The sequence below is a fragment of the Dipodomys merriami genome, unplaced genomic scaffold (genome assembly GCF_024711535.1).
Source record: "Dipodomys merriami isolate MVZ:Mamm:240054 unplaced genomic scaffold, mDipMer1.0.p SCAF_16, whole genome shotgun sequence".
In the NCBI taxonomy this organism is placed as follows: domain Eukaryota; kingdom Metazoa; phylum Chordata; class Mammalia; order Rodentia; family Heteromyidae; genus Dipodomys; species Dipodomys merriami.
Genome location: NW_027202937.1, coordinates 19,016,194 through 19,029,435, shown reverse-complemented (window position 1 = coordinate 19,029,435; position 13,242 = coordinate 19,016,194). Strand labels below are relative to the sequence as shown.

The window sequence follows — 13,242 nt, the reverse complement described above, 5'->3', positions numbered from 1 at the left end:
TGAGTTGATTGTAGGGGTGTGTGTGTGTGTGTGTGTGTGTGTGTGTGTGTGTGTGTGTGTGTGTGTGTGTGTGTGTGTGTGTGTGTGTGTGTGTGTGTGTGTGTGTGTGTGTAAAATGTGCCCTATAATCTAGTGTCTTTTATTTTAAAAATCACTTAGTGAAACTTACTTTTTAAAATTGATTACTTAACAGCATTATTCCAGGCATCCAGAAAATTTGGATACGAACATGGGGTTGTTCACATAATAATTCAGATGGAGAATATATGGCTGGACAACTAGCTGCTTATGGCTATAAAATTACAGGTAATGAGATCTATAATGTATTTTATTGATTTTTTTTTCAGAGTGAAATTTTACAGATAGGCCTTCTAGCTTTAGCAGTTGAACAGTGCTTCATTATAAATGATTTTAAAGCAAAACAGTGATCATTCCTAAAGATTACTTAGATAACTTTATTATTTTTCCACTCAATTTTACTTAACACCAGAAACACTACTGTGATAGACAAAATAATAATGCTCTAAAAATAACCATGTTCCAATTCCCAGAATCTGTAAAAAAAAAAAAAAAAAAGTTACCTTATATGGCAAAAGGGATTTTTGCCATGTGGATAAATTAGAGATCCTAAGATGGGGCTCAACCTAGATTATTATTTTTTTAAATAATTTTTATTTTTATCTTTGGTTACATGTAGGGGTTGCCACTCAAGTAGCATATGAATCAATCTTAGTGTCACCCCTTCATCATTCTCAGCCATTCTTCCTAACTCCCACCCGCTCCCTCAGTTTTCTTAATTTTGTGGAATGTTACATTGAATTTTATGGCTGTATTTCTGCCTTTTGAATGTTGATGTAAAGTTTGGAGTTCAGGGTCTCCAACGGGCTAGGCAGTTTCTCTGCCTCTTTGAACCACATTTCCAGCCCTAATACTTATTTCTATAATTTGTGTGTACATTAAATGGGATTGTAATTTGATTGCTTTGTAAGGAAATATTGGCATCTTTACTAGGAGGAAATACTGGCATCTTTACAGGTGAAAAAAGAAAAGCATGTCTCATCTTAAGTCACATAGGTAATAACATGTCACTCCCAAATACCACTGATGGTGTTTCTGTGCCTCATAATTCTTGTGTAGGTGGCAAGTGCTGGCTACAAGATAGCATCTAGTGGCTAGCAAGGACTGACAGTGCATTCTTTCCCTTGCATTGTTTCTGTTAGTAACTAAAAGATCATATATGGTTAATTTTGCATTATTGAATTGCTGCCGCTTCTGCTGTTTCCACTCCCCATCCTCTTTCCTTTCTGTTTTCCCACATCCTTCTCTTTACTCTCTTTTTCCTTCCTTCCTTCTTTTTTGGGAGGGGGGGTCCGGTTGTGGGGCCTGAACTCTGGCCTGGGCGCTGTCCCTCAGCTCTTCAGCTCAGGGCTAGCGCTCTGCCACTTGAGCCACAGCACCACTTCCAGCTTTTTTCTTTTTGCTTATGTGGTGCTGAGGAATTGAACCCAGGGCCTCAGGCATGCAAGGCAAGCGCTCTACCACTGAGCCAACTTCCCAGCCCCCCTTCCTTCCTTCCTTTCTTTTCTGAGGATTAAACCCAGGCCTTTCTGTGTTAGGTAAGCACTCTATCACCAAGCCACCTCACCAGCTTTATAACTTACTTTTTAGACAACAAAATCAGTCTCAAGACTTTTGTCTGTTAAGTTAAAAACACAAAGTGTGCTTTTAGACTTACATATTCATCAGTACTTTTAGTATAATTTAACAAAGTAGTAAGTTTTCCTTAGTGATAATAAATAGTGAATACATTTCAGTTTAAATTGTAGTCCATTAGTGGTTTGTGTTTAGCCTTGTGTGTGTGTGTGTGTGTGTGTGTGTGTGTGTGTGTGTGTGTGTGTGTGTGTGTGTGTGTGTGTGTGTACACATATATATGTATATATATGAAAGTTAAGCTTTAATAACAAAGTACTGTCATAACTCTTCTTAACCCAATAATGAAATAAAGGTGGGATTTCCCAAGGTATTTGTTTATTTGATCACTTGAGAGATCACTGTAATTTAGGTACAGCTGTGTTAAATTTTCTGTGAATGAGTTATAGCATGTGCATTGTTGGTAGTGGAAAAAGTCACTCCCTAGGCCATTGACTGAGGTTCTGCTTATAAATACATGAAAATAATTTATGTCAGGTATATTAAGGATTTCTGGATAAGAATTTAGTGGGTTTTTTTGGTGCTCATAGTGTCAGAAAAGTCATTTAAAAGTTCTTGAGCTTTTAAAGTTCTTGATTGTTCCTTTCTATATTTGTATATAGTTTTTTTTCATTCAGCTAATCTCTTCTGAATATACTACTTATTACTGACTAGTGTGCTAGGAGGTGTGAAGATAAAAGGAACTGGCCATTGATTCCAAGATAAGAATTTTATTCTTTTGGCAAAGGCAAAGCCTTTATTCTTGGTTAATCTTACAAGCTGTTTTAGTAAAATGTTCAATAGCATTTTTTTCATTTTTTTAATAATATAGAGGAAATAGGACTTGTTATGTTTTAAGATTTTTTTTATAATTTGTATTTTAGAAATGCTTTGCTATAATATTAAATTAAGACATAGTGTCTTATGTTTGAATTAAGCAAATTAGTATCTCTGAAACAAATTGAGTGACTAAAATGTGTGGTCTAGTTCTTGGTTCTGGCCATTTAACTTGATACTTCTAAGTTATTGCAGCTGGGTCAGTGGGATATATTTAATTGATTTGTAGAAATGCTTGTTAAGAATATTTCTAAGGCAGGGCGCCCGTGGCTCATGCCTATAATCCTAGCTACTCAGGAGGCTGAGATCTGAGGATAATGGTTCAAAGCCAGCCTGGGCAGAAAAGTCCGTGAGACTCTGATCTCCAATAAACCACTAGAAAAAAAAACTGGAAGTGGTGCTGTGGCTCAAGGTAGAGCGCTTGCCTTGAGCTGAAGAGTACAGGGACAGGGCCCAGGCCTAGAATTTAAGCCCCTGACTGAGGGGGAAAAAAAAGAAAAGAATACTTCTAAGGACTATGCTGTCAATCAGAATTTGAAGGATATTAAAGCTACTTGTTTAGTTTTGGACTTTTGCTTAGGGAAATAATGTTTGTTGTACATAAATTACAAGTATGTATAAAGTTCTTAAAAACAACAACAACTGATATATTTGCCTGTTTTCTTATCTCAGTTTTAAGAATTGATGACTATGATGCTTCACATTGATATTCTTGAGTACACCTATATAATAAATTATAACAGGGTAGAGTAGATCAGTTTCTTCAAAATAGAACTAAATGAAAAATGTTAGGCTTCTATTGGGCAGGCTGATTCTAAGTGAAATCTGGGTTTTTGAGCACATTTTTAGAGAGAGGAACTAAATTGTTTACAAATCCTAATGTGTGTTAGGCATTTTATGTATGTTTTTACAAGGATTAAATAAAATAACTTGGTATGAGAATTTCTCATCAAGACTAGGAGAAGGGGGGTTGGAAGCATAGCTCAGCTGGTAGAGAGCCAGCTATTGAGTGAAAATGATTAGCGACCAAGCTGACTATGAGAAGATTAGATAGACACATGACTCAGACCAATTCACTCAACTAATATGTAGATACTGAGTTGACATTTAGACCGGAGTTTGTCAGAATAGTTGTCCACAGTATGTAACATGTTGAATAATGACCATATTCACTTATCCTTCCTCTCTCCTTTTGTTTGTTCTCCCTTTATCTCTCCTCACCCCCAACAAACATGTAGCTCAATATGGGAATCTACTATCTTAATAGGTTCTCTTAGAAAATTTTTTGTAAACCTACATTTTGAAATATTTTTCCTTTTAAAAAGTCTTTATCTTTGACACTTACTAGTAGTAGCTTTTCATTATTGGAAGAGAAACAGAGGTTTTTACCACCTCAGTATGTATCATAAAATCAAGTTCAGCTTAGTCTTAATGCTGAGTCTGTAGTTGGAAATAAATTATTTCTAGGTAACAAGTAGCAGTGTCAGCTGATCCATTTCTACCTCCTTAATCATAGATAACCCATGGAAAAATAAGTAGAAAAGTCTGGAATTTTAAATTCTTGAATCAGAAATTCAGTGAAAAGTTGTTCTTGGAACAGGAATGTAACTTGTTTCCATATATAACTCTTGACCTCTTGTTCTGTACCATGATTCTTTACATTTGTGTAGTGTTGTGTGGTTTGTAAAATACTTCTGCATTTATTACTAATTTTATATATTTGTATCTGAAGATACAGGACTTTATTAACCTAAGCTTCCAAAAAGATTAGAAAATATTATGACATTTTAGTCTTTTTTATTTAAATTTCATTGTATGTACAAATAATGAGTATTTACATTGAGGTGTTACGCGTTGAATAGTATATTTAATAGTAATTGCCAGAGTTATTTTGCAGAAATTGTTTCTGTAGCCAAGGGTGACATCCTATAAGATTGTTAAATATATATATATTTGGAATTACCTTGATACTGATTAATCTAGGGAGTGACTATGCTCTGATAGGTGGAGTTGAATCTTAGCATAATTCTAAAGTTCAGAAGGTAAAGAGAAAGAGTTACCTAGACACAAATCCTTTCACACATTAAAACAGGAACTAGATCTGTTGAACTCAAGATCATTTAACTTGTTGGTAATTTACTCTTTCAAACATTCCTTCTTGTTTATTATGGTAATGTTCTTATATTAAGTTATTTGTACGAAGTAAGAATATTCCAAATGATTCATACTTTCTATCATTTTTCCCACTATTATTTCTTGTGGAGAGTTGACAGTTTCATTCAAAACTGCCTGTGGGTACAAAAGATCTGATGGCTGCGGGATAATAGGAATGGGCATTATTTTCTAGAAGGTGCTTCCCAAGAAGAGTGAAGTACCAGGGTATGACAATGGCTAGTAGTAGATCATTAGCTGTGCTTTAAAAAAAATTCTCTCTAACACTCAGCATTCAAGGAGGAAGATAAAAGTCTTAAAGATGTTTGGTAGCTTTCCTACCTTTCACCTTCCCAGACATCAAGAGTAGACCAATTAACAGTATTGGAATTTGGGGAGAGAGAGTACTTGGAGATATCTAAATATAAACCAAGACCTGGCACATGGCATTGCCATGAGAGTAATGAGCAGCTGGGGTTGAAGCAGTCAATGTATGAAATACACAGCTACTTCTTGACCAGACCTTGTCTTGCAGGTGAATGAAATTTGGGAGTCTTATACTTGGAGTTCTGGAATGGCAAGCCTGGGCCAGAAAAAGCCCTTGGTGATCTAAGAAGGAATGGAGTTAAGAGGATTGTCTTTTCACGGCACATTTCCCTGTGGTTGAGGAAAGTGGATTGGGAATGGTGACAGAGTCAAAGATGTGTTGGTGGAAGCTGTGGATAATGAGCAGCAATTTAAGAGAATTAAATTGGAAATTGCAGAGAACAGACTTGATTTCCTAAAACTGAAGACTACAGTAAAAGTGATTGTAAGAACATTAGAGCGTGGTGTGTGTGTGTGTGTGTGTGTGTGTGTGTGTGTGTGTGTGTGTGTGTGTGTGTGTGTGTGTGTGTGTGTGTGTGTGTGTGTGTGTGTGTGTGTGTGTGTGTGTGTGTGTGTGTGTGTGTGTGTGTGTGTGTGTCTCCATGTGTATCTCCCTCAGTTGCAAGGAAATGAAAAGCAGTTCATATAGTAGACTCTTGAAAGGCTGCAGTTTGAAGGCCATTGATATGTGTAATTAATTGCTGTATATTAGCATCACTGGCTAGACAACTGTCACCATTGCCTCTGTGGCTTCATGGATGAACATACCTTATGGAGGAAGTACAACACACTGTGTGCCACTGAAAATGGAGCTGAGTGGATATGCCTTTAAGAGAAAGACTGATGTAAAGATTGTATAGCTTAAGGGGCACATGGTAACCAATATTTTTTCTATTTCTTAAAAATTCAAATAGTTTACCCATAAGATTTTAATGCTGTATTATAAGGTCTTAGAAAGAGGTTGTTTTTATTTGAAAATGAGTCCAAGAGGACCAACAAAGTAGAGGAAATGGTGCTTTATAATGTAAGGCATTCTGTTATGCTTTATTAATGATTAGGATTCTCTATTCAAGTTTTTAAAATTTAAGGTTTATATTTTGAAATTTTTGTTGAAATTTTGTAGTGTATTTGTGGAATGTAACATGCCAAAGATATTTTCTTATTTAAAAATTATTGTTAAGTCGTTGTACAGAGGGGTTTTAATTCAGTGTATCAGTTTATTAATACACATGAATCCTGGTTCATCATTCTCCCCCATCTTTTCCAACCCCACCTGTCCTTCAAGTTACCATGTTCAATATTCATGTATATACATTGAATATAATGACCACATTTGCTTACCCCTATCCTTTTATTTGTTTTCCCTTTACCTTTCCCTACCTCCAATGAACATGTTTCAGCTTCGTGTTACTTAATTTGCTGAACTGTATGTTAGCTGTTCAGAGCACTTACACATTGGGAATCCTCTCCTGAGTATACTATATTTGAGTCAGTTTGTGTATAAAGTATATAACTCTGTATGTTTTCAGATGTTTATAATTTGGCTTTAACTTCCACATACGAGAGAACCACTCACCATTTGTCTCTGAGAGCCAGACTTACTTCACTCAAAATGATTTTTTCCTGATCCATCCATTTCCCTGTAAATAACTTAATGGTTTTCTTGACAGATGAGTAAAATTCCATTGTATTTAAATAGGTATAAATATATTTCACTTTTTTTTTTTTTTGATCTGCTCAACTGTTGTAGGGCATCAGGCCTGTTTCTAGTGCAGCAAGGAACATAGATGTGTTACTGTTTTGTTTTTAAACTTTTGGATAAAGCCCAAGAGTGGTTGTCACTGGATCATAGGGTAGTTCTGTGTTTAGTTTTTTTTTTTGGACTCTCCAAACTGCCTTCCGTAGTGGTTGCACTAGTTTATGTTCCCACCAACAGTGTAAAAGAGTTCCTTTATCCACACCAGCATTTGTTGTTGATTATATTCTTGATGGCCATTTTTACTGGAATGAAATGGAATCTTGTTGTTTTAAGTTGTATTCCCCAAAAGACATTTTAGTACATTAAAAAGGATGTCTAAGACTTCATTACTCTGATGTAAAATAGGATGTATGATGGTTTTTGTAATCTTTATGTTCTAGTATTTGTGCTTTTATACAAGGGCTATATTTTTTTTTGTCATACAGAACTGAAATACTAGTTTTATATTTTATCTTCCTAGTTCTTAAATTTCATCATTTGTTTTTTAATGTGGCACCAAACTAACTCTATTTGAACCAATAGATTAAGTGGCACTAGTTTTCATTTTGTATAATATTGTGCATTATCTCTGCAAATTGTGATCAGTTTTTCCCTTAAATTCTAAGCAATATCTTTCTTAATGTACAAATAAAACTTGTATAATTGATTATGATCTTTAGCTTTTAAAGGGAAAAATCCAGGCCATTTTGGATTTCTCAAATACTTTTATTCCAAGTCTTCATTTTTCTTAGCCTAGTATTCTCTCCAAAGTGAATGCTCAGTAAAAGTTAATAATGCCATAATAATTAAATTACTTGGATAAAAAATTAAAACTTCAGGGGCTGGGAAGGTGGCTCAGTGGTAGAGCACTTGCCTTGCATGCCTGAGGCCCTGGGTTCGATTCCTCAGCACCACATAAGCAAAAAGAAAAAAGCCGGAAGTGGTGCTGTGGCTCAAGTGGTAGAGCACTAGCCTTGAGCTGAAGAGCTGAGGGACAGCGCCCAGGCCCAGAGTTCAGGCCCCATGACCGGACCCCCCTCCCCCCCCAAAAAATTAAAACTTCAGCTTTTCACAATGTGAACAGTTCATCTTTTTTTTTTTTTATTGTCTTTGTCAGCTTGAAGGTTATTTTTCATCCTGTTCACTTTCTGGCCTGAACTTTTCTGTTCCCGTAAGCTCCTGGTTTACACTTTTCCTGGCATGTCAATAAGAGGACTTCAGCTCACACATAATTGCAAATTTGGTGAATGAGCTGCAGTGGACCATTACACTAGTTATGATGTTTACCTAGTCTTAAAAAATATTCCTGGCCTTCAGATACTGAACATCTTTAAATAGTTTCTACTTACTTTAGAATTTTAATGAGGCAAATTAACATGGCCATTGATTTTTTGAAACTTGATTGTTACTTAATTGCTTAATAGCTCAAATTACTCAGACTTTTATAAAATATCTCTGTAGGTAATTTATTTAGTAATAACGTGTGCTTGAAATTTTGCTTGCTTTTCCTAAGAAAAATGAGCAGATGATAGATTCCTATGAAAGCTTCATTAAAAAATCTAATTCTTTTGGGGAAATGGACCTTCTGAGATGTTGACAGTTAAAGATGTGTATTTTTAGCTCTTGAACAACAGGTGGCAGTATTGCATTACATAGTCACTACAGCTGTCCATTTATGCTACTATATATGAAAAGTGAATTTCATGTTACAAATCTGATAAAACTATTAGAGATAATTAAATTAGGTAACACTTTTTATGATTTCTTTGATTTTTCTAAAATTCTTAGCTCTCTCTGCATACATGTATGTATGTATGTATGTATGCATGTATATATATATATGAGAAGTTGACCTTTTCAGAGGCAGCATGATCCCATGCAGTTATCAGTTGCAATTCATGTGCTGCAAATCATTCCTTCATGGCTGTTACACCCATATGAAACTATTCCGTCATTGTTAACCCCTTCATTGCCCAGCTGCAATTTTCATATGAACATATTAAGCTGGGAATTTTTGTGTCTGATGATGAATGTTACTTTCACTACCTCATTGACACTGAAAACAAACCTTCATATAGGAGGGAATTTTCATAGCTCATTAATGCTCAAATCTATTAGTACATATTAAGGTTAAAGAGGCCTTAATAGTGAAACAAAACAGACCACACTGCACTTTGAAATTCTCTACCAGTCCACTTTTCTAATGTGTTTGAGGGATAAGAGAAATAACTTGCATGTCCAGGCTTTGCTGTATTTTTCCTTTTGCTCTTTTCTTTGAATTTAAGATTTCTGTATGTATCATTTTGTGATTAAGAACTTTTTTGTGATTATTGTGACTACATACTTTTCACTTAATGTCATTTTATATCTTAAATCCTTATATAGTAAGCTCACTTTACTCAAGATTTATTACACATAGTTTTAACTAAGTAAGGTTAAGACATAATCAAAATAAATTCCAGAAACAAAAAAAGAAATTCTCATGCTTATATTCCACAGCTCAGTTGATGTGAAGTTCTAAGCCACTCATTATCTAATTCAGCTATATTAAATTGTTGTGTTTTGCTGAGTGTTTCCATACCCTTAATTTTGTGAAAATCTGCCTCCTATAAAACAAATTGGTGGTCTCAAAGCAAGTAAAAGGTATGTAGATCCTCTCAAGTCAAAAAGGGCACATGATGTTCTTAAGTAAGAAATTGAGATTTATTGAAAAGTGACCTGTCTTTCTTAGAAGTTGGGAGGAAGGAAGAAAGCATCCAAAGTACAGAGCTGAACGCTGAACAGTATCAGCATATGCAGTCCATATTCTGAGGGTGGTACCTCCTCTTAAGAATACTCCTGCCTGTACCAAGGTTTTATTGGCACTGCTGCCATTCTACTTATATTCTCTGGTTTAGAGACAGACTCAGCTGCTCTGTTAGTGTAATTTCTCCATTTTACATTGTCTTTTCTATGATTAGTTTATTTTCCATCTTTTTACCATTGATTTCTTTTTTTGGGGTGGGGGTGCTGATTCTGGTCATTGTCCTGAGCTTTTGTGCTCAAGGCTAGCACGCTACCACTCAGAGCTTGGTTTCTGGCTTTTTGGTGGTTAATTGGAGATAAGAGTCTCACAGACTTTCCTGCCTGGGCTGTCTTTGAACTTGGATACTCAGATCTCAGCCTTCTGAGTAGGCTAGGATTACAGGTGTGGCTTACCATTAATACTACAAAGACATTGTTGCTTATTGATTAACAGAAGACATCAACCAGCTGTAAGACTGGCTACTGCCATCTCTTCCACATGTCCCTTGTGACCAGTGACAGTGAATGTTCCTCAGTATCCTTATTAAATCGAGGGATCAGTGATCCTTTTTGAAAATTGATGAGCTGTCTGGTATATGTAGTACTCAAAGAATGTTTGCTGTACTAGTATCATTAAACCTGGAACATCACACAAAGTAGGATTTGGAGTGTTTTTATGTGCATTAGTGAACAATTTTTCAATATAATGTGTGGAAATAGTTTTTGCTTTTAAACTTTAAAACTAAAAGTCTACTGTGAAGGTTAAAAAATGGTGTGTATCTAGGTGGGTAAGCATGAGCGAATTCCTCACGTTACTCAGTGGACCCCTGTGCAGGTGGTTATCAGGCTTAGTCTGCGTAGGTAGTCTTGACAGGACTGGAAAGGATACTGCTGCTCTCGCATATCCTGACATGGACACTACAGATGGTTTTGAACCAGAAACCCAATGTAATTCATACTAAATTGGAAGCAGCCATTGCTTCCAGTTAAAGCTAGTACAATATGATTGTATATGTTTTCCTTTGTTGTGTTCCTCTTCTTTGTAGAGAGAAGAAAGATCAATGTGTATTAGTTGTATCCAAAAGTCAGCTTATTTGAAGTGATTGGTAAAAGGGCATAGTATAAGGTGGGACAGAGTGACATTTTCACATTCTTTTTTTTCTCCCTTTTTATTTCTCAGGGAATAAAAGAGAGAAATAAATCTAGCCTTCAAAATGGATTTTTCATCCACTCAGAGTAAGGGAAGGAAATTAAATCTCTTGTTTACTCTTGAGGGTGAGCGTCCAGCCTTCTGAAAGATGAAAAAAGTTTTGGGGGTTAAATAAAATCATTCAATTTATTGTTAGGATGGTTTTGCTCACTAATCATTTAGAGATAGCTAAATTTCCCAGTTTCCATGTCTTGTACTAAGCTAAATTTCCCTGTTTCCATGTCTTGTATTATACTTCAAAAAATACTGTGAAGAAGAGACTTCTAATCAATGGACCATAATGTGTTTTAGTGAGTTATTTTATAGTTACTTCTTTTGATCATGAAGTTTAGTTCACAGAAGATATAGTACTTATTGTCCCCTGTGGCTCTTTCTTTGCTCCAGTGTTTTTAGTAACAATTGTAACACATTCTTATTAGTTGTTTTCTTTCTACTGTCCATTTTCAGTTACTGTATTTTAAGATGGGATTGTACTTTAATTATGATTTAAAACCTTAATAAAGAACGCTTGATGATTGTAATTTGAGTTAAAAAAATCACAGTAATATGATGCACAGGATGCACTGGGAATATATTTTTTTCCTTTCAATATGAGCTGAATTGTTAGCTTACAGAAATGATCTGTGAAGAAATAAAATGTCATAATGTAATGAGAGTATTTTTTTGTGAAAAATGTAAAAGTGGAATACATTGACAATGGTACACCAGCAACTAGTATGAGATTAACATAAAGAATCTTTAGGGAGAGTATTTGAAGTTGCCATTTACATCTCATTTACAGTAGCTTTTATATCCTGTTGCTTAGGGAAAGTATAAATCATACACAAGCCATAAGCACTTTCCTGTTCTTCAAAGTAATGGCTTTACAATTTTTAATTAAGGTGTTTTTCTGTATTGCTATACAGATACTAATACTGTGTTCTATGAAAGTTTTTGATTTGTGAAATGTACATTTGTGAAATGGACTATGTGAATGCAGTCAATGTTTTCACATTTATGTAACAGTTTAAACATCTTTCCTTGCCAAATGTATACAAGAAGCATTGTAAAAGTAATAAAACTATTTTGCAAAATGTTACAAAATATGGAAATGTGTGTATTACTTGTACGTAATACTTATGATTTGGCTCATTACATAATTATAATGAATTAACATTGGAATTTGAAAACTGGCACTTTGAGCTTGTAATGGCTCTGCCATTTTTATCTTGGATTTTTAGATCACTCATTAAAATTTTCTGAATCTCAGTTTCTTTAAGATAAATGGCTGCTACATCAACCTCATGAAATTGAAGTTGAAATAAACATGAGGTAATAGTTTTTGTAGATATTTTTAAACTTAAAAATAAGCAGCTAAGTTTAATTTTTGCAAAATTAGACGCTGATGGGGTTTTGAAGTGCTGGCTCTGGGCAGTAGGCTTTTGTACAACTAGCTCAATTCCTAAATCTACCAAAAGATGGCACTGTTGACTCACGGTTAGTATCTTCATTTGGTTTTGATGAAAAAAAAGTGTTGGGATGTCTTATCTGCAAATGTCTTAAATTGAGGTTATATATTTTTTTACATTTAATTTTCTGTTTTGTAAATGGATCTTTAATTCATGTACGTTTTCTTAAGACTGGATTTCATTTTTATTTTGAAAATGGTTAGGAAATTCAATTCTTTAACAATCATTTTGTAGACATAAACTCCTGTATAATCTAGTATAATTAATGATAAAACCCCATCTTAATGTGACAGCTAATGTTTCATGGAAAACATAGTTGCTTTTGTACAGCAGAAACCATTAATTTTTTTAAGCCTCTAAAAACAACCCAATGATTAAAACATAACAGCCATAAATAAATGATTTGTGTGGCTTTTAGGTCACACCATGTAGGTTGATTCATTTTGAAAAGTCATTTTATATTAAGAGTACCTTTAGAAATTTAGCAAAACCTTTCACTTGCATGTATTTCCTGTGGCAGTAGTGTGATAAAAAGGAGAATCTTGGGTCTATGAATAGCTTCTCTAGGTGAGAAATGCAAAAATTAGATAATAGGAATTAGACTTGAGCAATGGTGTAGCCACCTCCCACACAGTTACTGAACAACTCTTTCTTAGAGAAGCTCATATCTAGTGTAGCTTGTGACCCAAGCAAGATAATACTAGTAGGACATTTTTTATGTCTAATCAAAGATGGCTATAGTTTTTCAACACAAATAGCACAGAATGATTTCCACAGAAGTATAAAAGCATACTACACTTCCACTATGTTTGGAAAATGTTTGGCTCTTGTTTTGATGGTCAGGCTGGAAATCCAAGATTATTTTTTAGGTGTATGTGCACTATTTCCTTTATTTAAATGTTGAGAGTTTTAGATTAGCGTGATTTGTATGTTTCAGTTTGTCTTTTTTTCTTTTCCCCCCTAAAAAGCCCAATCACTTTTAAGGGAATTTCGCCTTGGAAATAAAGAGTTTGCATCTT

At 34.8% G+C, this 13,242-nt stretch overlaps 1 protein-coding gene across 7 annotated transcripts in view; it reads left to right on the top strand.

Annotated features, from left to right (window-relative positions):
* Window positions 1–13,242, top strand: part of Cdkal1 (CDK5 regulatory subunit associated protein 1 like 1) — a 732,742-nt gene that overhangs the window by 10,413 nt on the left and 709,087 nt on the right. For all 7 annotated transcript variants that reach the window (XR_011372241.1, XR_011372240.1, XM_070024471.1 and 4 more), the window contains one exon: window positions 194–306. Coding sequence is in view for 5 of the 7 variants with exons in the window: in XM_070024471.1 (XP_069880572.1) it covers window positions 194–306 (113 nt within the window). In the remaining 2 variants the exon portion in view is untranslated. The remainder of the gene's footprint in view (window positions 1–193; window positions 307–13,242) is intronic.